General features: G+C 38.5%; 3 protein-coding genes across 3 annotated transcripts; 1 reads left to right on the top strand and 2 right to left on the bottom strand.

The window, feature by feature from the left end:
* The first annotated feature begins 561 nt into the window (after positions 1 to 561).
* LOC136260847 (uncharacterized) lies at positions 562 to 11,257 on the top strand. The gene is made up of 2 exons (XM_066054732.1): positions 562 to 1,643; positions 10,025 to 11,257. Exons 1-2 carry the CDS (start codon positions 687 to 689, stop codon positions 11,084 to 11,086), a joined length of 2,019 nt encoding a protein of 672 aa, XP_065910804.1. The 5' UTR covers positions 562 to 686; the 3' UTR covers positions 11,087 to 11,257.
* A 625-nt stretch (positions 11,258 to 11,882) lies between these two features.
* On the bottom strand, positions 11,883 to 19,168 carry LOC136261382 (uncharacterized). The gene is made up of 2 exons (XM_066055381.1): positions 18,257 to 19,168; positions 11,883 to 13,169 (listed from the first exon to the last, which is right to left on the bottom strand). The coding sequence occupies exons 1-2, from the start codon at positions 19,139 to 19,141 to the stop codon at positions 12,045 to 12,047; spliced, it is 2,010 nt and encodes a 669-aa protein (XP_065911453.1). The 5' UTR covers positions 19,142 to 19,168; the 3' UTR covers positions 11,883 to 12,044.
* Positions 19,169 to 19,615: 447 nt separating this feature from the next.
* LOC136261126 (uncharacterized) lies at positions 19,616 to 24,453 on the bottom strand. The gene is made up of 3 exons (XM_066055096.1): positions 23,752 to 24,453; positions 21,960 to 22,949; positions 19,616 to 20,281 (listed from the first exon to the last, which is right to left on the bottom strand). Exons 1-3 carry the CDS (start codon positions 24,205 to 24,207, stop codon positions 19,616 to 19,618), a joined length of 2,112 nt encoding a protein of 703 aa, XP_065911168.1. The 5' UTR covers positions 24,208 to 24,453.
* Between the last annotated feature and the right edge of the window lie 2,147 nt (positions 24,454 to 26,600).

Raw genomic sequence — 26,600 nt, 5'->3', positions numbered from 1 at the left:
AGATCTGAGTTTAGGCAATGCTTATGACTATTGATTAGACAAAGATAATATGACATTTTCTTACACACCTGGGATACATGATGAGTCCATGATAACTTATGATCAAAGGTAACACCTAAATGCTTCTGTTTATCCACGGATTTCAGTGTGGTACCATTTACTGAGATACTTGTATGTTTTGACGACTTTTTAGAACCATCTTTAAACCACATTACACCTCACATTACATCTTACTGATAGTAATCCAGTTGTGTATCAGGTGCAACTGTGTATTCATAGATGCAGCCGAAACAGAAGGATCAGAACCACTACATATCAATGTTGTGTCAGCATACTGATTGTACTATATACTAACACCTGATCTGTGATCTGTAAAGGTAAATCATTCATGTAAATCAAGAATAATAATGGCCCCAATGTGCTTCCTTGTGGAATACCACCTTTCATTCCCCTCCACTCTGAGTACTCGATCACGCTTGACCCGGTGAACTCTACCACTCAAGTGGTTTGTTAGAAGGGGTGTAGCTTGTGCTCACGTGCTATTCACAATCACGCCACTTTTCGTGCAAGCTCAACTCGGCTCAACTGTACGTGCGTGCTTTCATCAAGTGTGGCGGAGTTATGCAAACAGTAGAATACATCACTTAAACCTTTGTTAGCTACCTTTTGCTGGCTTTATCGAAGGGATGGAGGCAAGGCACGATCAAATATTGACAGATTTCGCGAAGGTCCTTAAAAAGACACTGAATTTGACGTATCTGCTGCCTCATCTTTTACAAAAGCGACTGGTAACAGCTGAAGAAGATGAGCAGCTAAGGCAAGCAAATAGATCGACGCTGGACAAAAACGATGAATTTTTGCGCATCCTAAAAACGAAAGGTTCAACTGCATTTTCTAAATTCTTAGAGGCTTTGTACGAAGAAAACCAACACTTGGGGCACGAAGATCTATACGACAAATTGTCACAGGCTGACAAAAACTGGCCGTTTCCAAACACCAGGACTAACAGTTCGCCATCGTCATCACTACAGCGGGTCACTGGGGATGCAGATCAGGACGTCAATTCGTCCACCTCACAGCAAAGTGAAACTGTCAGTGAATCACGAAAATCAAGTCCGAACGTTTCCCGTAATAACAGCACCAGCAGTTTTGGAGCATCTACCACCGGTGTTAGCACCGCAAGTGAAACTAGAATTCTAAATGCTTTAGAAGCCACTGAAAAACGATTACATGATCGAGTACAGAGTGTGCAGGATGAGGTACAGGATTCAACTCGCAAACTTACAGTGAGAATAGATAGTTTAGAAAAGAATGTCAGTGTTCTTATGAATCGGCGTGAAGTCCAGCCAACATCAGGGTACCCAAGTTCTTCTACACTTGACTCATCATCTATGAGCTCTCGTTCAAGACAAAGCCAATATGATGCTGATGGCTCATCAACCGCTAGTACTAGTGAGGCTTCTTTTTCTGTACAATCAAGGAAATCTTCACAAGCCACAACGCTACAGGCTAAAAGTGAGGGTAATATTGCTGAAGTTGATAAAGCTCGCCATCATTGTACCAAACCACCACGTCCGTCCACTACTACAGGCGTTAGCAGAAACAGTGGTACTAATGCATCATTTTTACTTGGATCAAAAGAGGTATGTAGCTATAGCACATTAGACTAACCACTACATATATAGCTAAGCAAATGTGACTAGATGTGCAAAAATCTGACATGGTGCTAAGGTTGAAACTGGGTCAGTATTGCTGACCTTGATGACCCACTAATGTGGATAGTAATCACCTTCTGGTGGCATGGAATAGTAAATCACCCATAGAATAAAAATTCACCTTGCTATAAACCATTTCATACTTTTCACACATACTAGTACTACCCACCCACAACCCCAGACCACTGTGCAGTTTTTATGTAATCATGTAAAGTAGGGACCATAATGCTACCTGTAGTATAATAGGCTGATTTTTCAATTTCCAGCAATAGACAAGCATGCCTCAGATCAAAGGAGCTGCCCAAGCTACATTTGCAATGTTGTCCAGTTGGCGACTTCCCAGGCTACATTTGAATGTAATCCGGGCTACAACACTGAAGCAAAAATCGATTGTGGGAATCAATTAATACTCATGTAATTAGTATGCATGGCTTGGATTTGGCCATGAAAACTACTCAGATGGAAAATGTTTTGTTATCCCCGCTACATGATAACTATATATAGTGCTATGTATAGTTTATTCACCAAATGTTTCAGCATGTTTTTGAATATGGACCATACCCCATCATGGAACTACCACTCTACACGAAGTAACCACTCTACCAGCAAACTTACCCATCTAGGTCTTTAGTTAACTCTAACTATTCTATAAATGATTCAATAGTACTGATTAAAGCATTAATATTGTGCAACCGAAATTCTTCAGGATTTGTCCATTTATCATATCCAAACATATCCAGCTGCTGACCTGTAGTTGAACTCTTTAGGCTTGGATGTATAATACATCCAGTGGTTGCACTCGTATTGGCTTGGGTGATTACTCACCCACGCTTCAGGCTATTAGCCTGATATGGAGGGGAAGTGTTACATATTAGCTATAACACGAGGTATTCAGGCTTATGCCTGATATGTATGCCCTCTGCCCTCGGGCTGTACATGTTAGGCAAAGCCCTCATGCCCGTGTTACAACTATTTCTTAGAATCTCTCAAAATTTGCCAAGAGGATATCACTGATTCTCACACATAGCTATCTGCTGGCTGTTATCCTAAACTAGTATTGGTACCTGCCCTACGTGCAGGACCATTTCACATTCCACATTGACCACAATAATGCATTGGGATGAGGGCTTTGCCTAAGATCCGTCCTAAAATAACATACACGGTAATAAAATTATTTTTTTGCATGAACCAAATTCCACTATCATGCAAGCCTAATGGTTAACATGCTAACATGCGGGTAAACTAAACAGCAGAATTGCATGTTATCTAAATCAGTAATTATCAAGACATGTGAAAATTATAAGGTGCTTCCTATCATGCAGGCACTGTACTAATGTGGTCAACAAAGAGTATTTAAAGCAGTATTATTTGTTGTAGTTATACTGCAGGCAAAGGTTTGACTTAACACACTGGTGCACACTTCCTGGCTAATTATTTTTATAATTTAGGCAAGTAGTTAACATCACAAAGAATTGGAGTTACAAAGTAAAGGTACTTACCCTAATAGAACACACGGGACAAACACGCAGACAAAAAGAAAGCCGGCACGCCACACTGTGAGTATATTTACAAGAAGAAACAAAACGTGACTTCCATGCATGTGTAGCTCCATGCTCCCTTCTCGAATTGGAATCATTTATTCTACAAATGCCCTCCCCCACCTTCAGAACCCCACATACCAAATTTGAGCAAGGTTGCATAGTGCAATCGTGAAATATGAACCTTCAAAATCTGGCTTAATTTCTTTTTTTCCCTTCTTCATTTAGGAGGCTTGGGGGAGCTAGATTATTCTTTTTTCACACACTTTACAAAAACCATTCAGTATAAAATGCAAATGTGTAACCTGATTTTCTTGAGCTTTGGTACACTTTAGCAACGTGTTGCAGCACAATTACATACAGTTATGGACGATAACTTGGTGAAAATCGGTATGCATATAGGTTAACCATCATAGTTCAAACCTGTTGTAGTTAAAAGATATCACAGTGACAGCTATAGAGTTACAAGGCAAAAATCAAACAACCGTAAATCACAGTGTCAAAATACTCTAATAGAACAGTCACCGTAGGGCAAAAAAATTGCATGAAAGATATTGAAAAAAGTTAGCAGCCAGTGTTCGAACCAGGGACCTCCATACTGAACACCCAAATTCTTAATCACTGAGCCACTGCTATCACTGCTGTTCATCTTTATATATGAAAATCCTAGCTAGAACCTATGTATTACAGTTCATAATTTCATCTACCAATGGGAAAATCTATAAAATTCTACGCGTGTTCTATTAGAGACCCTCACAAAATTAGAAAATAATCAAATAAACTCTGTGATACAATACTATCTCAACTTCTCTGGTATTCCAGCCAATATTATAGCCATTTTTGTAAAGATCGGAGGGGTAGTATACTACTATTAAGACCTACTAGCGCCAATCGCATAATAAGTGCTATGCTAATAAAACTTGTGACACAACAGGTTGGAAATCATAATAAAAAATGAGCAGCTGTAACTTATCATGTCTTACATGAAATCAAGATACTCTAATAGAACGGTCACTGCAAAATCCTAATAGAAAAAGTATAAGAAAGAATTAGGAATTTTAAATTAGAGTAGGGACAATGTATAGTGCTGCAATAAAAAGTACTGGATTGGAGTAGTATGTAATGTCCAAACACTGCAAAACAATAGGAAGTGACTGTGCATTGAGTGCAGCACACCACTAAATAGCCTGCTTTTCACAAAACCAGTCACAATATTTTAAGAGTTAATCACAGCACTATTATACTAGATTATGACTCATATAATAACAACTGATCAGTGGGCGTGACTCTACTGCAGACAATAATGGACGTGGATCCGTGTATACCTACAGACTGATGAATGGGCGTGGCTACCATATGTCTACAGACAGTAATTTACGTAAGTGGGCATGGCTCACGAAAGAAGTAGGGCTACGCTATGACATGTATGTAGTAACACATCCACATTTAATTTAGCACATGGGATCAGACCCAAATAATCTGTAAAGCGGGACCTGGATGACCTGACTCGGTTTAGCATTGCAACTAAATAAACTATATTTATTGACTTACACATTGCTATATAGTTCACCTCGAGTTGCTGTCACTGGTCGATATCAACAGTGAGTCACGTACACGTGTGTTTAAATAGTTTGATGCAACCGGCAACCACGTGCATTTGAATAGTGTGATGCAATATACACTGGTAGATGGAAGCTGTACTGTAGTCTATTAACACTCAGCGGTAGAACCTTGACTGATGGCCATGGTAAAGAAGGACAAAAGGTAAAACAATAGCGCAAGTATTGTATGTTATCAATATACCAAAGGTTATTTCTTAAGCGAGCTAGAAACATTTCTGCAAAAGAATTAGGGCTGTAGCTGTAGCCAGTTTCCGTTATGCTTGACTGAAGGCATCAGGTAGGCAGGCAGTAAAAAATTCCGTTGACTAAATTTAAAAAAAACATTCCGTAGCAACTTGACAGAAACATTTCAGGTTGATCTGAAGACACTTTTGGGCTTGGTTTTACCAATACTGTCATGTCGTTGTGAGTAAAAGTCGCGGCAGGTTTTTGGGTTATGTTATATCACGGATCGCCCCCACACCTTCAATGTCCCTACTATACAGTACTATCATACTGTATGATAATTATAATGTAATGTACAGAACTCGACAAGTCAGTGTAAACGTACATATAAAGGTGTGGTATGTGTGCAAATACATATTATTAACTGTTAATTAGATCAATAGTACAATCATATATACCTAGTTTGGAAGGTATTTACTTTGTTACAACACACTATTACAAATAAATAATACAGGCACTATAATACAACTTCATATGAACAAGTATAAATTGGCTTTGATATCGGATTGGTAGGTATTTTCTGTATTGGTAGAGCACTAGTTTGTCTTGCATAAAAAGAACAATGATTTGTGTAAATAAAAACAAACCTCAAAGCCAGTTTATGGTTAGCTTTGGGATATGAAACAGTACGGTAGTACTGTTTAAGTAGGGTTTCCCCTGAAAATGATGCGCGCCACCTAAAATGCTGCCTTTAAAAATTATCCTAGAGACATCTTACGCCACATAAATCACCTTTACGGAATAATATTAGTCCATCTAACATGAACTACAGCATTTAAAAACAAGAAAACATTTACTGGTGACTGGATATAGAATTTTAAAAAGATCTCCAAAACTTGAAATTTCGTCTCACTCACTGACCACAGTCGCAAGCCTAGAGCCCAAACAAAGCAGCACATGGTCACCAGTTTACACCACAACAACAAACTCACTGTTGGAATGTGCCTTTTGGGGTTCTGACAAGTGTACGCCCTGTGCGCCTTGTCTTTCCTTTCATCTTCAATCAGGTTGGTTGTCTCTTCTTCAATCATCGAAACCATACTGAGGCATTAATTTTCTGTATCAACACCTTTCTGTAGACACCACAAAATTATTTCAGAAAGCGCTTATGTTGCTTAAAGAGTGGGGCGCTTATAATTTCAAGTGTTGCATGTGAAACAGTAAGGCTGCTGAGTTGTCACTTCGACTTTTGCCAAGCCTGGACTGCAATTGATGAAGAGATTGTTGCTTAATAGACGGACTGATACTCGACGGCTTGTTCCTCTGAACACACTGACTCAGCCACTCAGTACCAGAGAGATCAGTGAGTGCATGATTGGATAATAGTCAGTGTTGGGAGTAACAAGTTACGTAATAATTATTACTTTTGTGGTAACTAAGTAATATAACGAAATACGCTATAAAAACAGATAATATAATGCAAGTTACTTTACTTACAAATGTAATGCGTTACATAAGTAATGAAGTTACTGTAACGAGTCCAATATTAAGTAATATTATTACTACAAGTAACAAAGTTACTAATCTTGTTAGTAATCCACTGAGTAATGCCTAGCCACAATGAAGTAACAAAGCCTACTGAATGAAGCTTATTCACCAGCTTCTTACTTATAGCCAAGATTTATACATTTTCCAACAACGCAATCATGTCGCATGATAAGGTGCATGGTAGTTGCACATGTGACAGCTTAAGGCGTGGGCACAAAGTAATATTATAATATGTAATAATATTGAAGTTACTTTATTTTATTGGTAATATGTAACTGTAACTTAATAGTTCAGTTGCATGTAATATGTAATGAGTTACTTTTAAGAAGTAATTGCCCCAACACTGATAGTACTCGAGTGGAAATTGTATTACTTCATCCTGTTAGTCGAGACTAAGCTCCAGACAACTGAAAGGGCCTGTTAATTCGAACAACTTCCGGCCCAGGTGAATAGAACGCGGACCATCATACTGAGACAGGTCATAGATGAGCGCCATGTACTGCTACTAGGATCAAAAGTAAGCTATGCATGCTACGTATTACGGGCCTATGTGCTTCCAATTTTGGCACAGTACATATTTCAATAAGCTGTACAGTTACTTAATAGCTAGCTCACAAGTTACACTGTGACTAGCTTTGCTACAACAAAAAACTAGTATTTTAAAAAATTGTTAATTTAAAAATGAAGTAGGGATCTATGCAATAAAAAGTAGTGAAACAAGAGATAAATGATGGTATTACAGCATAGCTCCATGGGAAAGTCCCTACTTTGGCACATTAGCTATAATTTTGCTCAATGCCAAAGTAGGGACTTTCCCACCGAGCTATGCTGTAATACAATCTTTCATCTTTTGTTTCACTACTTATTATTACATAGATCCCTACTTCATTTTAAAATTAACAATTTTTTAAAAATACTAGTATATTTTAAATACGAAAAGAAGTGAAATCCACACAAGTTGTATAAAGAGGGTGCGGCCTTCACCCAGGATTTTTGAAGCACCCCTTTTTATAAGCTTGGCTGTTTTGTGTAAATCTACTTTTCCAACAGTCCATATGCTGTGAAGCGATACCAGGATGCTATGAATATACTATATATGAGAAAAAAAAGTTGAGTTAGAAAACGTATGCACCGAGAAGGTATATACGTAAAATGGAAAAAAGAACAAAGCAAAGTTTAGTCACTGGTGAGATTTGAACCCTCACCCTACACAGCAGTAACTGCAACAACTTCAGGGAGGTGCTTTACCAGCTGAGCTGTTATTGGGTGGTTAGCAATGGAAAATGCAGTTGAAGTTTTCTCTACATCATGGCCTTCAACGTGCTGTAGTGGACAATGGAATGCATGTAGAAGCTTGCAATTAATGTGATGTAGCCAGATGGTGAACGTTTCCTTTCACATATTAATCATGTACATGCAGATTGCCGAGTAAGCATTGTCAATAGCTGATGTATGAAAAAGTGTGTCACAAAAAGGTGGCACTGAGAAGAAAAGAAGTTGTCATGGGCAGGAATGGTACCCTGGACATTGCATGGGTTAACAGTTCTATGCGCTAATGCATTGACTGTTTTGACAAGAATGTAACTCAAGTTTCCTCTACACCAATGCCTTCAACGCTCTGTAGAGAGCAAACGAAAGCACGTAGCGATTTGTAATACCAAACTTGGAGTTACCAGATGATGTGTGCTTAATTTCGTTAAAGTCCCATGTCGATACGTGCTTTGGTTGGGTTGTCAAGTTAGCAGCATCATGAAGCAGACAGACAGATAGCTTTTCAGCTTTATATAGATAATATCATACAGTACGATAGTACTGTATAGTAGGGGTTGGTAAGAAATCATATGGTTTTGTGGATTTTCGCACCTTAAAAAACGGCCTTGCAATAAGTTTTACCCAAAAAAAACACCTGGAATGCATTAGTACAATTATAATGATGCTATACCTTGGGTAAACAAAGCAAAAAGTCGAATGTTTCAATGTACAGTAAGTTTTAAAAAATTCGAAATTCACCTACATTTCGTCTGCCAGCCTGCCTGCTGTAAGACCCGGTAGTGCTAGGTGTACGGCTCAAGAAATTTCTGACAACCAAGGTAATGACGGCTGATTCATGAATCTGTTGCTCTGATTAAGTTCTGTCCACTGCACCATGCTGTTTGCTTTCATCATTCATTCACTTCTTTGTTCTTCTCGAAGGATAATTAATAGTTGAAGTGCCTAATAGTTGTGGCATGCGCTACAATACAAACACATGATTTTAACGAAGTGTGAGTACGTGTGTGTAAGACGAGGTGTAGTACCCAAGGAGTTGTCTCTAGCGTTTATTAACACTGGGTAGTCATTTTATATAGTCTTAACTACCAGTTTAGCTTTTTTGTAAGGTAGCTAGCTAATAATGTCTTTGACACCTTGGGATCCAGACTTCTAAAAGCGGGGTTCCACTCTTAATGGTGGGCTCTCCAGCGATGTGTTACTGTGAAATCATCAACATTTAGGCCATTAGAAATGCAGCTGAAGCCTTTAACAGTTGCTGTAATAGCTTTAAAAGACAAGACAATAATTATTTTAGAGGCGCTTATTGCATACGAAGGTAAAAGAAAGTTGCTTCAAGTGATATTTATACTATGTGGAAAGAGTATAATATAGCTAGCTAGCTAGACAAAAAAGTAAACAAACTAGCTATTAAAAATTTTTTTTTAATTTAAATTTTAAAAGGAAGTAGGGATTGGTATTATATACATGCTACAAAAGGTAAGAAAACAAGCTCAAAAATGTTACAGCTGAAATGAAAAATGATCCAGCAGTAAAAAGTAAGGAAACAAGATTAGACGACTACTTGCTAAAATGAGACACACCTTAATCCCTACTTTTGGCTAACTTGATGGTACTGTTTAAAGATGCTAGCCAATAGTAGGGATTAAAGTGTGTCTCATTTTAGCAAGTAGTCATCTAATCTTGTTTTTCCTTACTTTTTACTGCTGGATCATTTCTCATTTCAGCTGTAACATTTTTGAGCTTGTTTCCTTACCTTTTGTAGCATGTATATTATACCAATCCCTAAATTTTTAATTTTTTTAATAGCTAGTATATAAGCAATGAACTGCAAATCCATGTTATAACAGAAAGGGACAGTATTATAATATCAACTGGCTTTTTAAGATACGTACTATTCACCATAGTGATACCTGCATACATAAGTGAAGAGCTGCTTCTGTTACTGCATTAGAGTAAATTTCTTTTTTTTTTTTGCTTTTAGGACAGATTTGTTAACTAAACAAGGTCTTTTATATCCAATCACACAACCTCAGTGATTTTCTTTTCAGTTGTCCAAGCACCATGTGCACAAGGCCCTGAAACCTCAAACCTAATTATACACAAAGTGTACATAAATACCATAATTATCTGTAAACTAGCTGTTACTGTGTGTAATGTATTTTAGATTGTTGATAACCAAGGAACAGCCACTGCCTCATCCGAATCTTTTGAATATGACACATGCCATGAAAACCTTATAGACCACCATATTACAGTGCTAAATGATTTATGGCATTCTGACATTACAGTAAATACTCCATGCACTTGCCAGCAATCACAAATTCCACCTATCTTTGATAATAGTGTCGTACACTTTGTGTATTGGGAAAGTACTGCAACTGATGGTAGAATGAGAGCTTCTGCTAAAGTGGTTCGTGAGAAACTTAAAAGTTACAATTTGACATTATGTCAGTGGGATTCAGCTGGCAAAGAAAAAATGTTTACTAAATTTTCTTCTCGAAAGTGTGTGTGCTCCATTTTGATGTACAAAGGAAAAATTACACTGCTTGCAGACAAGGAGTCAAAGCGAAATGCTCTATACTTCCTTGAAATCTCAAGTGATCTCCCTAATTGGAAAGAAATCCTTTCATCAGACTTTTCAGATCCAGTCAATCCAAACAACTGTCTCACTGTACAGTACAAAGATCAGCTCATCATTTTAACTTATTCACCCCAATCTGCACGCCACTTGAGAATATATATATATTCACCCTCCAAAAATGATAATAAATGCTGGAAATCTGCACTTTTAACTCCAGATATACCATCTAATGCTATCTTGCAACTACAGTCATGCATTGCTGTCAATAACCATATCTACTATAGCTTGAAATATGGCAACCAAGTTCATGTATACAAGACTAATCTCATGGAATTTAGCAGAGCTGCACTTGTGTCTTCGCTTGAGTCTAACATTGACCAGTGCTTTTTATCAATACTCAATGGTAATGTCGTTACATTCTGCAAGAGCAATGATAAAAATGCTAGTATTGTGGAAGTCAGTCCTTTGCAGGATACAGTACCACTACATATACAAGGCAAATACTCTTACAACTTTTCGTCATCTGTAATGTTGGTGGCTGTCAACATAGTCCATGAAGGTGAAAGTGGACACAAAATGGTAATGGTGTACCATGATCACAGTAGTAATCAGTGCATCTTGCAGACATGGAAATGTATTGTGTAGCTGAAACATGTACTCTCAAACTTAATAGTATAAGTATAAAGCTACTTGTAGCACATGTACAGTAAACACGAGTGACTGTACTTTTTATTTAAAACAATAGTGTATTTGAGTATAAGCCGTGAATATTTACACATACTGAACATTTGAAATTACTTTTATTTATACACTGTGGTATACTATTATGAGGGTGAAAGCAGCTGTCATTGCCTATACAATAGATGAAAATTCATACTAATTTTTATGTAATGTGTTAATGTCACAATTTTCAAGGTTGCTTATTAATGAAAACCTATGACCAATGTATTTGTTTTGTAGCTAGGATTGTTTCTTGACCTTCAAATGCACGAATCATGAATAGAAGCTATGCAAATTGCTTTCAGATGTAACGTTACTATGCTCACGTGTACAATGTACATTATTAAATGGATCAATAGTCTTATATATATATAGCAATATTTACTCACAGAATTCATTCAGCACAGGTCACTGTGAAATCAATCACAGGTCACTGTGAAATCAATCACAGGTCACATGTGCATCCATGTTTTGTTGCTGTCTCCATCCAATGAAATCTTATAATCCTTGCAAGGACTGTCCAGGAGTGCTTGAAACGTAGCTTCCGCACTGTGAAAATGGTACTGCTATAGCTCTTTGTGGCGAACTCCAAATTCCAGTTTGTTAGTAACATTCACTGGAACAAGGTAGTACATGGAGTCCACTACTATGCCCTACAGTTGATGATAGTACTACTTCATAGAGGAGAGCAGTCTTTTACTTGCTGAGGTCGATGGTTTAAATTTATCAAATAGTACAACATGATCATATGCATACTTATAATATATACAATGCAAAAACATACACAACCAAAGCAGTGACAATACTAATAATTATCATAATAGCTACACTTCTGCAAAACAGAGGTCTCAAGAAAAAGCACACAAACTATGCATGACAGCTGTTATATAATTCGCAATATTTTCAGATAGCAACTGTTTGTCTTTTTATCATGGTACACAGTAGCAAGGTTGTTTATTGTATCAGGCACAATGACAGCTGAAGTCACTTCAACATCGGTTGGAAAATGGTAAAAACATGTTTGCTTTGGGAAAGAGTCTACCGAGCTAACTTCTATGACGGTCTTGCTGTTAATGCATTTTGTACTAATAGAAATAACCTTGTCATCAAACACTGAAAGAAAACACCCAGAGATAGTCAGGTCGTCAATAGGCCACATGATAGCTGGTGGAAGGTATATAGCATGTTGTTGGCTATCTGTGTTAATGAACAGTGTTGAAAGATCAACTTGATATACACACATCATATTGTCACTGAACCTGACAGTATAGTAAACTTTGTCATTCATCATTACACAGGACTGAAGATCACATGAAAATTTTTTCACTCTCTGTGGATGTTGTATCTGTAAAAATGCTGACTTCCAATACATTTCGTCTATTGCCTCTGAAAAATATACATGAAAATATACTTTAGGATGTTTATTGCTCATGATGGTAGCTGCTATCACCCTTCCTCTGTATTGCAGGCAAACACAGTTATTAGGGTCTAAGTTTACAAGTGTCTTCCTAGAATTCGTTGGTATGTTCTGCCAAGACAATGAATGTGTTTTATCATCTGATAGTTGGAACAAAGCTACTTTGTAAGTTTTGTTATGAAATTCACCTCCAAAAAGAGTAATTTTGTTTGAGTACGTAAACACTGAACAGATACACCGCTGAATATTGTTTATGTTCTTTGACCACACACAACAGCCCTTTAATAAACTAAATGCTTGGGTATATTCTTCAATAAAACTAATAGAGTGGTTTATTCTTTGATGTTCTTTGACTGTCCAGCACAGAAAATGTGCATGATTGTTAAGAAACACTGGAGGAAAATCTGAGTGCTGACAAGTACAAGGTACAGCAATTTCCAATAGTTGTTGAAGTGAAGACATTGAACTGGTTTTACTTATTACCAGACTTGAGGATGATAAGCTTGGTAATTTCTGTGATTGAGAAAGTCGTCCAATATCTGAGTAAGATTGTGAGTTTGCTCCCTGAAGTGGTAGTACTGGATTAGAAACCTGATAGCAAACAATGAAGTAACATTATGTACAACAACACCAAATAGTAGGGATCACAAATAATGTTTGCCTATAATTCCTACCAAAAAAATTGATTAGTAACCAGCTTCAAATATGGTACCACTCAAACTGAACGTCATCTTGCAAGAATATGAGTGATTAAAAAAAACTTGCTAATTAAATGGCATGGTACCAGTTTCACTTGTGAGTATTCATCCTGTTCCATTTGGGATGATTACTCACAAACGAAATGGGTGCTATACCCTAGATTAGCAAGTTATCTTAACTGCTCGCACTCTCACGAGACAATGAAACAATGTTGTGGTACCGTGTCTTCATAATGCCTTGGCAGTATTGATTAGGTCTAAACATGATCCAAACAATCTTGATGGTTTTACAAAACATTTAAAATGTAACAGGCTAAGCAGGATTGTCATATGATGACTTCCCTTGTTTTGGCAATTAGCTAATAAGATGCAGTTAGCTAACTATATTGTTGCCTTAATATGCTTTTATATTATCAACATTACTGTACGATAATGTACTTGGTTATCACAACTATGTAGTATAGTTAACTGACGCAACAGTTGGCAAAGCCAAGCTGAACTGGGACACTGCCCTCAAGTAAGAGCCACATATGGTACTGTTCAAATGCAATGCCATCTCACAAGAGTGCAAGCAATTTTACAAATCGCTAATTAAAGGGCGTGGCACCTATTTCACTCGCGAGTATTCATCCCATTCCGCTTGGAATGAATACCTGTGAGCTAAACGGGTGCCAAGCCCTTTAACTAGCAAGTTTTTTTTAATCGCCCACACTCTCGCAAGATGATGTTGTGTGGTACTGTAGAAGACACCCTCAAATAGTAGCTGCTGGTATCTGAATGAGTATCCATCGTGTTAATTTGAGGAAATAGAGTAGTTGCAATAAAGTTCAAAGTACAACAATAATTACTGATCAGCTACTGGTGTGTACATTGTGGTTACAAATAGGGCTGCAAGTGGTTTCTATATTAGTGTACTATGGGTATAGTACTATAAATAGAACTGAACAGCTATAATACTATATATTGGAAGTGGGAAGTCAGAATCATATTGTGCGAACATATCATACAGTTCATGATCAGTAGCACGGTGTGTGCTTTCTTGCCAAAAACGTATCTCCCAAAAACCTGGCTGAAAACAAGCAAGATGACCTTGTAACTTTTTTGTAATGATAACAGAAATGTATGGTAAGATACAAAATTTATTGTACATATGCATATTTGGCACCATTCATGTTACTAGAACTAGGAATTTTAAATTGGATTAGGGATCATAGAAATAAAATGAACAAGGAAAGTATATCTTTATAGGTGTAGGCAACCTCCTTTGTTTCATTACATATTATTTCTTTGATCCCTAATTGAACTTAAAATTCCTAATTTTTCCCTGTACTTGGTGTTTTTTTACCTTGTATCATAGTTATGACCGTCAACCTGTGCATACCGCTTTACAAGAAAGAATGGCATCAGGCTTATTGTTTTTATCTGAAAGCACGCCCTAACTATTAACTACCAAAATAGCGAAGTGGCCATTACTCTTCTTTTCCAGCTTTGTTCACCCTGTTACAGCAGCATTACAAACGAAGAACACTAGAGAAGGGCCTCTGCAATCAATCTGGTCACAACTGAAATCTAGACAATTTCCTTTACAAATATGGGAGTCATCATGCGGAACTACCATGAATCAACACCTTGTGCTGTAAGCAAAGATAAATGGGACACAAAGGAGGACACAGGTAAGTCCACGAAGCATGCATTGTACATACTGCAGCATGCTAAAAGGCACCAGAAACGTAAAACAGTGAAAAAATCAAACCCGTAGCCTTAGCCATTATACTACATGTAGTTGTACATTCTACCAAAAAAGCAGCTATGCACAGGAAGAACTAATTTAATGTATTACCTTTAAACCATAATCTGTATTACAAGTATACAGAAAAATTTGGAATTTCAACTAGAGTAGGGACCATAGCACATCAATAATAAGTACTGAAACAAGCTGGAGTAGTGGACGATATTAATTCACAGTAAAACAATAAGAAGTGTTATATCCCTACTGTGCTCAAGATGCCATAATGGAAATGCACAGTAGGGATATAACACTTCTTATTGTTTTACTGTGATTTAATATCGTCCACTACTCCAGCTTGTTTCAGTACTTTTTATCGATGTGCTATGGTCCCTACTCTGGTTGAAAATTCCAAATTTTTCTGTGTACTTGTTTGTTAACTTTTTTGTAAATAATTATTATGGTGAACCCACGCATTCCGCATCTGAAATGGCACCGCACGCCCCAATTATCGCCTGAAAAGTGCAGTATCCATTACGCTTCGTTGTTAGCTTTGCTCAACCCGTTACGCAGCATTTCGAATCAAGAACTGTTCGAAAAGCACCTCTGCAATCCACGCATACCAAAAGAATTGGTGCCGCACCCCAATTTTATTAATTATCGTTTGAAAAGTGAAGTATCCATTACACTTCACTGTCAGCTATGTTCAGGTGTCGATTTGGTGTGAGCATACCGCACTAGCTGACAGTGCGGTATGCTCACACCAAATCGACACCTTTCCCTGTCAGCAAAGATGAATGGGACACAAAGGAGGACACTGGTAAGTCCATGAAGAATGCACTGTATGTAGTGCGGTATGCCAAAAGGCGCCTGTCGGGCTGAAGCGACGTCGAACAGTGAAAAAATCAAGCCCGTAGCCTTAGCCGTTATCAAGTTACGATTGTCTGAAGGCATCAGTCAGTCAGTCAGTTACTTACTTACTCAGTCAGTCAGTAGAAAATTCCGTCAAATAAAAAAATTAAAATTCCATAGCAACTTGTTGAAAGCATTTCGGGTCGATCTGAAAGCTTGTTTGGGCTTAGTTTTACCTCACCAATACCGCCTCATCGTCGTCATGGAAAATTGAGGCTGGTTTTTGGGTGATGTTATTTAGTGGGCCACACCTACTCCTCTGTGGTCCCTACTATACAGTTACTATCGTACTGTATGATTAGTAGATTACAGACCTTCATTTAATTTTTAAGGTGCCAAGGACAAATGTCCTTACATATTCACTAATGTATAGACATAGAGTCAAACTGTACAGACATGAGCTAGAGGAGCACTTTACACTGCTGGAATTGGAATAGGGAGTTTCCATTGAAAGTTGTGAAGTTAAATACAACCAATAGCAGTACACAAAGGGGAGGTGGCATTGGTAAATCCTTGGATTGGGAAGCAACCAAGTGACAGTTATTGTTAGCACTACAACAAACATGTACACATCGGGTAGGTAAAAACAGTGGACCCGGGGACCAAGGACCTGGGGACCCGTGGAAATCCAACTCGAAATTTTATACACCTCACAGTATTCTATACCTGTACTAGGTACCTTTGCATGGCCAATCCACTTTTTCTCCCCTCGTGGCATCTCGCACGATGTTTACACCAATTAGAAATTATAAATGCCTCTAAAAAGTGACTGAAGCTGTCTGCATTTATAGACCACTGCCTGCTGCACAGTAAGCATACTAGTCTATTATGCCGCCTAGCTACTAGAGTAGTTTAGGAACATTGTGCAAATGCACCATGACGTATGAAGAGCTGCTGGAACTTGCTTAGCTTGGCTTAGCTAGTAATTGTTCGCCTGCTGCACAATCAGCATGTTAGTCTATTATGTCACCTAGCTACTAGACTTTAGAAACATTGTGCAAACAAATACTCTGGGAAAATAGCGAGTGACCTGTAATTAATGCAGTCAGCTTCAGACACTTTTTCAGAGGCACTTATAATTTCTAATTGGTGCAAACATTGTGTGAGATGCCGCAAGGGGGGAAAAGTGGATTGGCCATGCAAGACTGTTTGCGGAGGTACCTAGAACAAGTATAGAATACTGTGAAGTGTAAAATGTTCCAAGAAGAGTTGGATTTCTGTAGGTCCCCGGGTCCACTGTTTTACCTACCCATACACATCAGCTTTTATGGTACCACTATTGGTTTTGCAAGGACATGTGTGTCCGTCCAAAACTCATTACGTGCAGACATTGTGCTATTTGTTCGATTTTGTCCATTGACCACACGTTAATTTAAGGCCTGAGATTATATCTAGTCCTTAGTTAAACACACTCCTATCCTAACCAGGAGCATCAAATCCTATGGACAAGAGAGCATGTAACTCTGTGAACAGCGAAATTCAAACATGGCTGCCGTGTACTATAATAAGTACCTTTTAAAATTTCCCAATTAGGATATTATGTGGAGGCACATGCTCGAGTACATCATGTTTCCACAGCAACAAAGCAAAGCTATGGAAATGAAATGGCACAACGGAGGAATAATAGCACAGACTTAGCAAGATAGTCTTTCTACAGTCACTAATCACGTGAAATCAAGAGAAATTATTCCACTTGACTATTCCAAGCTCTACCTTCGACTCGACGATCTTCCTATCAAAACAGCTTTACATAAGACGATGGAGTAGCAGCCCATTTAGTGTAACCCTGTTGCACGTAAGAATGATGTAACCAATTATCTTGCCAATTATATACATAGATGCCATGTTTGAATTTTGCCCGTAGTATTGGTAGTGTACGGAGTTACACACTTCCTTGTCCATAGGATTCGATGAGCTCCTGCCTACACACATTCACACTGACAAAAAAAAGGCAAAGCAAAAGTAAAGCCTTTGGCTACTATGCTAGCACCATGGTTACGCCTACCAGCACTTGGACACCTGTGTGCTACTCAGTTGCTAAGGGTCAGTGCAGACAACAGGACTAGTAAACCGCAGGAAGCTGAACAGTTAACACTAACATGCACACTAGGATTCACGTATACAGAAATGTGTGATACAGGACTGATACAGTGAAATCTCATTAATAGGGCCACCTATATGGCGTACATCTAATCTATGTTTGGGACCAAGTAGCTGGAAGTGGACACTATAACGATGTGGTCTTATTAAAGAGGTGGCCACTAGTGAGGTTTCACTGTATCATGTCCCTTGATGAAAGTCACACCATAGTAGGTATAAGCAAAATGAGATCTAATGCTTACTAGATTAATTGGCTGCAAAGGTGCAACATGAATCGGTACCAATTGTTGTTGTGTACTTGATAAAACCATGTTACTGGAAGTCTCAGTTTTTTCTGATTTAGTATCTTCTTCTTGTTCATAAGCAGAATGAAGTGATACTTCACTTTCAGAATCCATTGGTGGTCCTTTCTTTACTGACTTCTGTCGTGATTGTAAATGTTTTTGAGGTAACGATGCAGCACTCCCTCCTGATGAATCGTCCCCTTCTCCACTTGCAGAACTACATCTCATGCTTGTGATATTTGCCATAATCTTACTGTAGGATACTTTTAACTCTTTATTAAGTCTTGCTACTTCTGCACTGTTTTCACCTATTGTTCTTTCTATTTGGCTGAGATGCTGCTTGATATGATATTCCCAATGCGATTCTGTCATACTAGAATATCCAGCAGAACTTTCCGATGCATACCTTAATACAGAAGTGTCACTCATTGGCTGGGAATTATCTGGCCTCTGCTCACTTCCGGATGGCTCGAATACCGAAGGACTAGAAGCAGACCTTGTTCGGGATTCTCGTCCCAACCTTGCTTGCGACAATGTTTCGTACATGTCGTAGTGACCCAAGTGTTCCTTTTCATCTTTTAGCGTCTGTAAAAAAAGCTCAAACGCTTTTGAGCCTTTTGTTTTCAGTATCTTCAAGAACGTAACGTTTGTATCTTGCTCTCGATCGCAATCATGAGTTTGGACGTCATCGCCATTGCCTTCCAACAGTTTCCGTAACTGCTGCTCTTCCTCACTGGTAAGAAGTTTCCTGTCCGTGAGATGCGGGAAAAGATAACGAAGGTTGAGCGTAGCCCTAAGCTCACGAGAAAAGTTGTCCAATAACTTCGAGTGAACTTGATCCATTTCGGGGTGTGTCGTTACTGAAAAGTCTTTCGCGTGACCCCATTAATTATGTCACCTGATGTGCGTGGGTGTGACTCAGCAGACATGTGTAGTCGTGTGTAGTAGAGCGGGCCTGGCTATAAACTTCTTCAGCCTTCATAGTTTTGGTGCCACTCGACCGTGACAAACTATAGTATGAACGTATTGAGTTCCGTCATTTAATAACTCATGGATCCATTTACACATGATTTTGAAATTTGGCTCATTTGATTACTAAAGGCAGCTGTATGGCTGATACAACACAGGGATGTAACTCGAGGTGCAACTGCACAACCCCAAATAATAAGCACAATACATTGTAAATCGACCTTTTGTGAGTTTGTGAGCTAAAGCAATAATTATACTAAATATGCAGTCAAGTTGGAAGGGAGACGCTGGGCATAGAGGGGAAGGATGAATACAGAGTAAAGGGGGAAAAGTGGGAACTTGTAGGTACTAGTGGATTGAATGTAGAGATGAATAGACTATGGTAATCATTGGAATAGTGTGTAGTATTATTAAAGTCAGTTCGTAAACAGATAGATCTGGTCTGGAAAGTGCTAAAGGTCTACTACTAACTGTAGGCAGATGATAAAGGGGCAATTCTAACGGGTAGTGAGCTCGATAACTAGAGTGCTTCAAATCATGTGGTTGCCCATCACACAGTGTTTCAGAAGCAATCCCATCAGCAACAACTAAAGGAGAGTTCACAGTATCTGGAGGTGCCGAAGTTACCAAATGTGAAATCTTCTGCTCTGCAACAGCAACAATGGCCTCCTCAAGCAACTCAAAATCAGTTGGCCCAATGTTCTCTGTCGTAGCAGCTCCTTGAGATGACCCAAAAGTGAACTGAATGTTTGAATCTTCAATACCAACATCTTGAGGAACCGCATCTTCAGGGTCCAAGAAAGCATCTTCAACAGAGAGCGATGAAAACCTATTGGTGACAGGAACTGCAGAAGGAAAGTTATCGTCAGACACTGTGTTGTCCCTGCAGAAGCCAGATGATACTTCTGTCCAACTTTGTTCACTCATATCAGCACAGGGCTGACTGTCATCTCCCTCAACAACATCTTGGGGCAAATCCTCCTCCTCCTCCTCCTCCTCCTCCACCGAACAACCCTGCAACCAATCATCTTAAGAGTGGGGGTGAAGTGCCCAAAAACATAAAATCATTTTGGTCATACATTGTAAATCAAAGTTACTGATATGATTGTCTAAATCGGTCCATGCAGCCACTAGTCACACATGCATGATACGATCATGAAAACTTATGTGATAAGAGCAGGGGCGGATCCAGACTTTTTAAAAGGGGGGTTCCACTCTGGAATTGCAATTTCAGTCTAGCTGTAAGTCGAAGACCCCAAAAAAAAACAAGGTCATCATTTGATAACAATAGCTGCCCCTCACCATAGATACCCTCACCAACTATATTTCCTTATTTATAACTACACTGCTCCTCTTAAGCTCTTAAGAATACTGTGACTGCTCTATTACACTGTAACAGCATGTCTATCTTGACTGCTCTATTAGAGTATCTCGAGTAATAGAGGCTCTTTCAAAAAGGGGGAACCCCCCTGGATCCGCCCCTGACGAGAATTCATCTATGATAGGTGCACCACTTGTATACAACTAGACTGTAGTCCAAATATGAAAGTGCATGTTTTTATTAAATGCTATCCCACTAGGGACCTGTGAGAAGGCTAAAAGTGTTTCAGACTCCCTGTGAATACAGGGAATCTGAAACATGTAACTGAAACGTTGAAGAATGCAGAAAAAATCCCAGAGTCGAGACCCAGCAGTGACTTGATCCCCCGCAACACGCAGTCTAGGCATGTACATAGTCAATCAGCAGCAACATCAATGAATCAACGACATCTTCAATAATGCACTATATATAGCTATAGCTACTGTATTTTGTCACTGATGTACCAGAATCCATAGCTGCATGCATGGAAGAAAATTCATATTATTTGCATTTATAATTCTCATAAGAAATATAATGCCCTGTGTGCATACATGCACTAAACATGGACGTTCATGATCGCTCAGTGATTAGTGATATAACTTGAAGCTACATGCTGGGGTATGGCTTAATTCTATAAACTATAGACAACAATTTGGCCAGAGTGTTACTGTTGAATATCATGATCAGCTACTGATATGAAGCAATGTTGTTATCTTCACAAAGGCTATATATTCCAAAGTTTTTAACCATTCATTATCTTGTATGCATGCATAATGTCATGCATAAAATGACTATGGCTGTACATTAAGTCTATGGTTCTGGTATAAAGATGTGGTGTAACAGAGACAAATAGCATGACTATAACCAATGGCATAATATACTAGTTCATAAATGAACCAATAGGGTCACTAAGTGGGTTAATGACCTTTAGACCACAGCTAAAACCTAGCATTTAGCTGAACATTATAATTAACTCATATATTCCTATTGCAACTATATTGTACATAATACCAAATCCATGCGTCACTTCAAGTTACACTGTAAAAATGAAGTGTGTCTGACACACCAAAATGTCGCAATATACACACCATTTGCCAAGTTGTTGTGTATATTGCAACATTTTGGTGTGCAGGACACACTTCATGGTGACACTTACTTAACCCCGCCCCAGTCCCAGCTTCCAAATCCACATAGTATAACAAATTAAAGGTTTATATTCCATCGTGTATAGATGTGTAATGGAAAGGCAATTATACATCTAGCCTGGAAAAAAATTTTTTTTTTTTAAATTAAACATCATTTGTAACAAATAAATAATTAAATAAATTATACAAGGGAAAATACTTCCAAATAGGATTTTTCACACCTACTGTCAAAATAAACAATTAAAACATGGTTGATGTAAGCGGCGGAGTGAAGTGGTACGACACTTAACAGCTTGATGATGAATGAATATTCCTTTCGGAAAAAGTTACTAGTAGCAGCATCATTCAGTGGACAAAATTCTAGGAAGCATGAATTACTATGTTTGCTTTCAGTGATCTTTACTGCTGTGGTTTTACCATGGGATGTAAATAGATAACACTGCAACACATCAGAACTGCAACTGTGCACCAATTCAATTGTGTTCTTTGCTGCACTGGTTTGTTCCAACTTTAGTTTGTAAACTACTACTCTACATTGGCTGTTTGCTTCACGGCACAGTAAACTGCAGTATAAAGTAAGTGGGTGTGCAATGAGACAGGATTGCAGTTGATATGAAGTAGTTGATGATGGCAGAGAAAACGAGACTTTGGACAACTGAGATGAATAGTGATGCATGTAGGTAATTATTGTTGACTGGCATACTGATACAAGCACAATGTGACGAGTGGATTGGACACACTGACAGTTCTTTAAATTGACTGGGTTTACAGACTCGCTTGTGAATGGAATTAGTTCCCAGGAAGAAGGATGCTTCAGCTTGCATATGTTTATCTTCACAGAAGCAGACCGATCATCTACAGACACAGCACGGAGGATTGCTAACTTTTCCCTATAAAGGAGGGAAAATGCTTTCTGATTGGAGTTTGATGTAGTGATAACTTCTCTATTTCTCCACTGTTTAGACTGTAAATCAAAGCTGCAAACAGTTTCCCTGACTCTTTGTTGTTCAGTTTGATATAAAATTAAATGCAATTCACCTTCTTTAAACACGGGTGGTAAGTAGAATAGGTTTGACTCAATAACAATACTTTCTGTAGTTTGAACCTTGTTGCCAGTAATCGGTGTTAAAGCAGAGTATGTGTGTTGCAATGACAGATGTCTCCTCCTTTGATTTTCCTATATGATAAAAAGATCAAAAGAAACATACGCATAGACATGGCACTTCATCATTCATACAACAAAATTTATATGTAAAATACTCAAATAATCTTGCAAGGCAGGAAAATTTGAGAAGATTTAAAGATGTGACTTGTAACAAAATCCTAAATGGAAACTGAGGCTCAATTGTGCATTTTCCTTACTCAATTTATGTGAACGTATAGGCCAAGATCAAATGATAATAATACAAGTACGGTACCACTCAAATGCAACGTCACCTCGCGAGAGTGCAAGTGATTAAACAGTTTGTTAATTAAGGAGTGTGGCATCCATTTCACTTGCAAGTGTTCATCCCTGGGATGAATACTCGCAAGCGAAACAGGTGCCATGCCCTTTAATTAGTGAGTTTTTAATCGCTCACACTTTCACGAGACAACGTTGCATTTGAGCAGTACTATAACTGTTATTAGAACTTGACTTATGTTTTACATTAGCCATGCCACATTCCCAATTACTTGATAGTCATCAGCCTTGCCATATTCCTAATTGTCATTTGGCTGCTTTTCTCCTACACCTGGCTATTGAAAAAGGTGACTAGCCAAATAGAGAAAAGCAAAAATGTGACAGCACTACATGTAGAACACAAGTCAACAATAAAGATCCACATTAACATTCATTCTTGGCTGCACCAGACATTAGCTTTCTCAGTTACCAGTTACTTTTGCATTCATGCATGCATGCATGCATGGACATGCCCTTTTTGTATAGCTACGATGAAAATGTAAACATATAATATAATTTGATGTGTTATTGGCCTTACCATTCTTAACGTAGGATAGGTATCACTTTTTCGTAATGGTTTTACAATTTCTTTTCCATCTTTGCAGCCACTGACAGATGTACGCCGAGATTGCTCATCACTTGCACTGCTAATATCTGAGGATGAGGATGTCAAAATGTTCTTCATGTCCACGATATGGTTCTCTATAGATCCTAGCTTCTGATGCACCAATATCAAACTGGTATTTAAGGCCTCATTTGACGAAGTGAAAGTAGAAGAAACGTCACTAGCACTGCTTTTTTGTGACTGCATACCTGTACTCAGCCATGGCTTAGCTACCTCTATCTCCTTGTTTCCAGTGTTTGGGATTACCAAAGCAGTTGGGTAGGATTCAGATTCACTTGACTCCTGCAAGCAGTTGGCGGGGACGATCCAGTATGCATTGATTTTCTTTATAAAGAAGTTCATATAGATCTTGATGTCCAATATGTTCATCCTCTTTCTTCAAAGCATTAAGGAAAAGTGAAAATGCCCTGGATCCTTTAGACTTAAGAATATCTAAGAAGTGTCTATTAACTTCTGGAGGGTTTAGGCCAGGCTTGCTGAGCGATGCTACCTCCTTTTCTGCAAGAAGCTTGCATTCTTTGAGATGAGGTAATAAAAAGGGGAGGCTCAATGTCGTCATCAAATCGTGATCACAAGTATTCAGCACTTCTAAATGACGTCTTTCTATTGCCATTGTTAGAAACAGATGATTAATGATTAATATAGGAAGCTGTATGACTGATCTCACTGTCTAGCAATGTTCCGTGGAAAATCCGTGCCTTCATATTATCGTGACATTCCTTGCCTTAACGGGATAGCCATATGTCATGTAATGATGTAATGGTAATTTCCCAGGTAAATCACCGCATCGTCACAGTATCTATAGCGTCGCCTACCTAGTTAGTCTCGTGCCCAGCGGGCTCGTGCTAATGCGCAAACAATGCCCGAATTTCTTGGGCCCGGAATTATATGGTGGCCCTGAAGAGTCACCGCCGCCGACGTGAAAGGCCGACGCCGGACACCGAAACCCGATATCGGACCCGCAATGCCGATATCGGGCAGAAATTCCAATTTGACGTTTCAGACCATCCAGCATGTGATAATCATATGATTGACAACATAATAGACACCAAGAATGATTCAGGGGCTGATTTAGGGGAGCTAGGTAGTATACTTGAAATGCTGAAACTGGGGAATCATAAATATTTTGTAATTTCTGTTGTTTGCTATTGTTAAACCAGCTACTGCTGCTAGCTGTAACTGCTAGCTGCTGCTGCTGCTGCTGCTGCTGCTTGTACTGGCAGCTGATACTGCTTCTACCTGTACAGCTAATAACAACTGTGTGCTGCTTGATGTTAACTACTGTTTGCAACTCTCTGTTGTGTGCAGCAATCTGACATTGCCAGTAGCTGGCTTTAGCTGCTTACAGCCAACTGCTATGTATTGTTACAATACTCCACCTGCAAGCTCAGGGGCGAATCTAGGATTTATAAAGGGGGGGGGCTAACTCAAGGTACTAATCTCTTGGGTAGAGGTAGCGAAGCACACTTCCCAGCATGCAAAGCATGCTGGAACTAGGGGGGTCTGGGGGCATGCCCCCCCAGGAAAATTTTGAAAAATAGATGCTAAAACACTGCAATTTGGAGACATTTCCACATAAAATTCATAATATTTTCTGCCTGTAGATATTTTATATACTGCCTTTAGATTATAGGTATGGCTCTCTGAAGTATTTTGCTAATGGAAAAGTTTGCAGACAACCAAGTACATGATGCACCCCTCTCACAATTGCACAACACTGAATAGGTGCATGTTAGAATAATAATGTTGAAAGTGGAAAATTTTGAAATTTGAACAATACAAGATTGAATCTGAGAGCATTTTCAATGGAAATTGTGAACCTGAATTAAGTATTGTCATACATATTAACTACACAAGTAGATGAATGAAGCCCTTTAAACAGACCAATTCATTTCATTGCATGTATAGGTGCAAGCAGATTTGGAAAAATTCCATAACAGAACCAACTACATGTTTCCAGTGAATGTTCTATTAGAGTAGTTAGCTGACTGCTCTATTAGAGTATCTCGATCTTGTAAACCTCCAATGCTGATTCGGGTCCTTGTTGCATAAATTTTAGCATAAATCCACTGATAATACCTTGGAAAGACGTTTATAAGGTGGTTTTATGAGTATTTGTATTATTAGTGATCATATAATTATGCTAAGACAAAATTTCATTATAATCCAACAACTGAATGTGTTACTGTATAATACTCTCAATAGCAGCTTGACGTATTATATTGAAATACGTCAAGCAATTAGCCAATAGAATTAGTATTACACTTGTTTGTCAAGGTCCCATGACAAAAATCTATAATACTAATATGATTGGCTAAAATAGTGTGATGTGTTTATATTAGAAGTAAATGTCCGATTTGACAACCATTGTTACCATAGTGATAGATGCCCCCAAGGCATGACACAACATGGTTGCTTAGCAACGGTTGCTAGGTAACAGTTGCTATGGTAAAAGTCATTTTGAGACCATAGCAACGGTTGCCAGGCAACGGTTGCTAAGTGTGATTGGTCTTTTGCAGTGGTTATTTTTTGAATTTCTGTTGCCTAGTAACAGTTGCTATGGTTGTCGGATTAATTTGCAATAGGTTGGATGGCTGTGGTATTCGGGATTAATAGTTCTCGCACTGTAAACAGGAAGGAAATAGTGCTCGGCTTCGCCTCGCACTATTTTACTCCTTCCTGTTTACAATGCTCGTACTATTAATCCCGAATACCACAGCCATCCGTCCTATTACATATACTAATACTCGGCATATTGATCA

Source organism: Dysidea avara, chromosome 7, assembly GCF_963678975.1.
Source record: "Dysidea avara chromosome 7, odDysAvar1.4, whole genome shotgun sequence".
In the NCBI taxonomy this organism is placed as follows: Eukaryota; Metazoa; Porifera; class Demospongiae; order Dictyoceratida; family Dysideidae; genus Dysidea; species Dysidea avara.
This window is presented reverse-complemented; position numbering and strand designations above follow the sequence as displayed.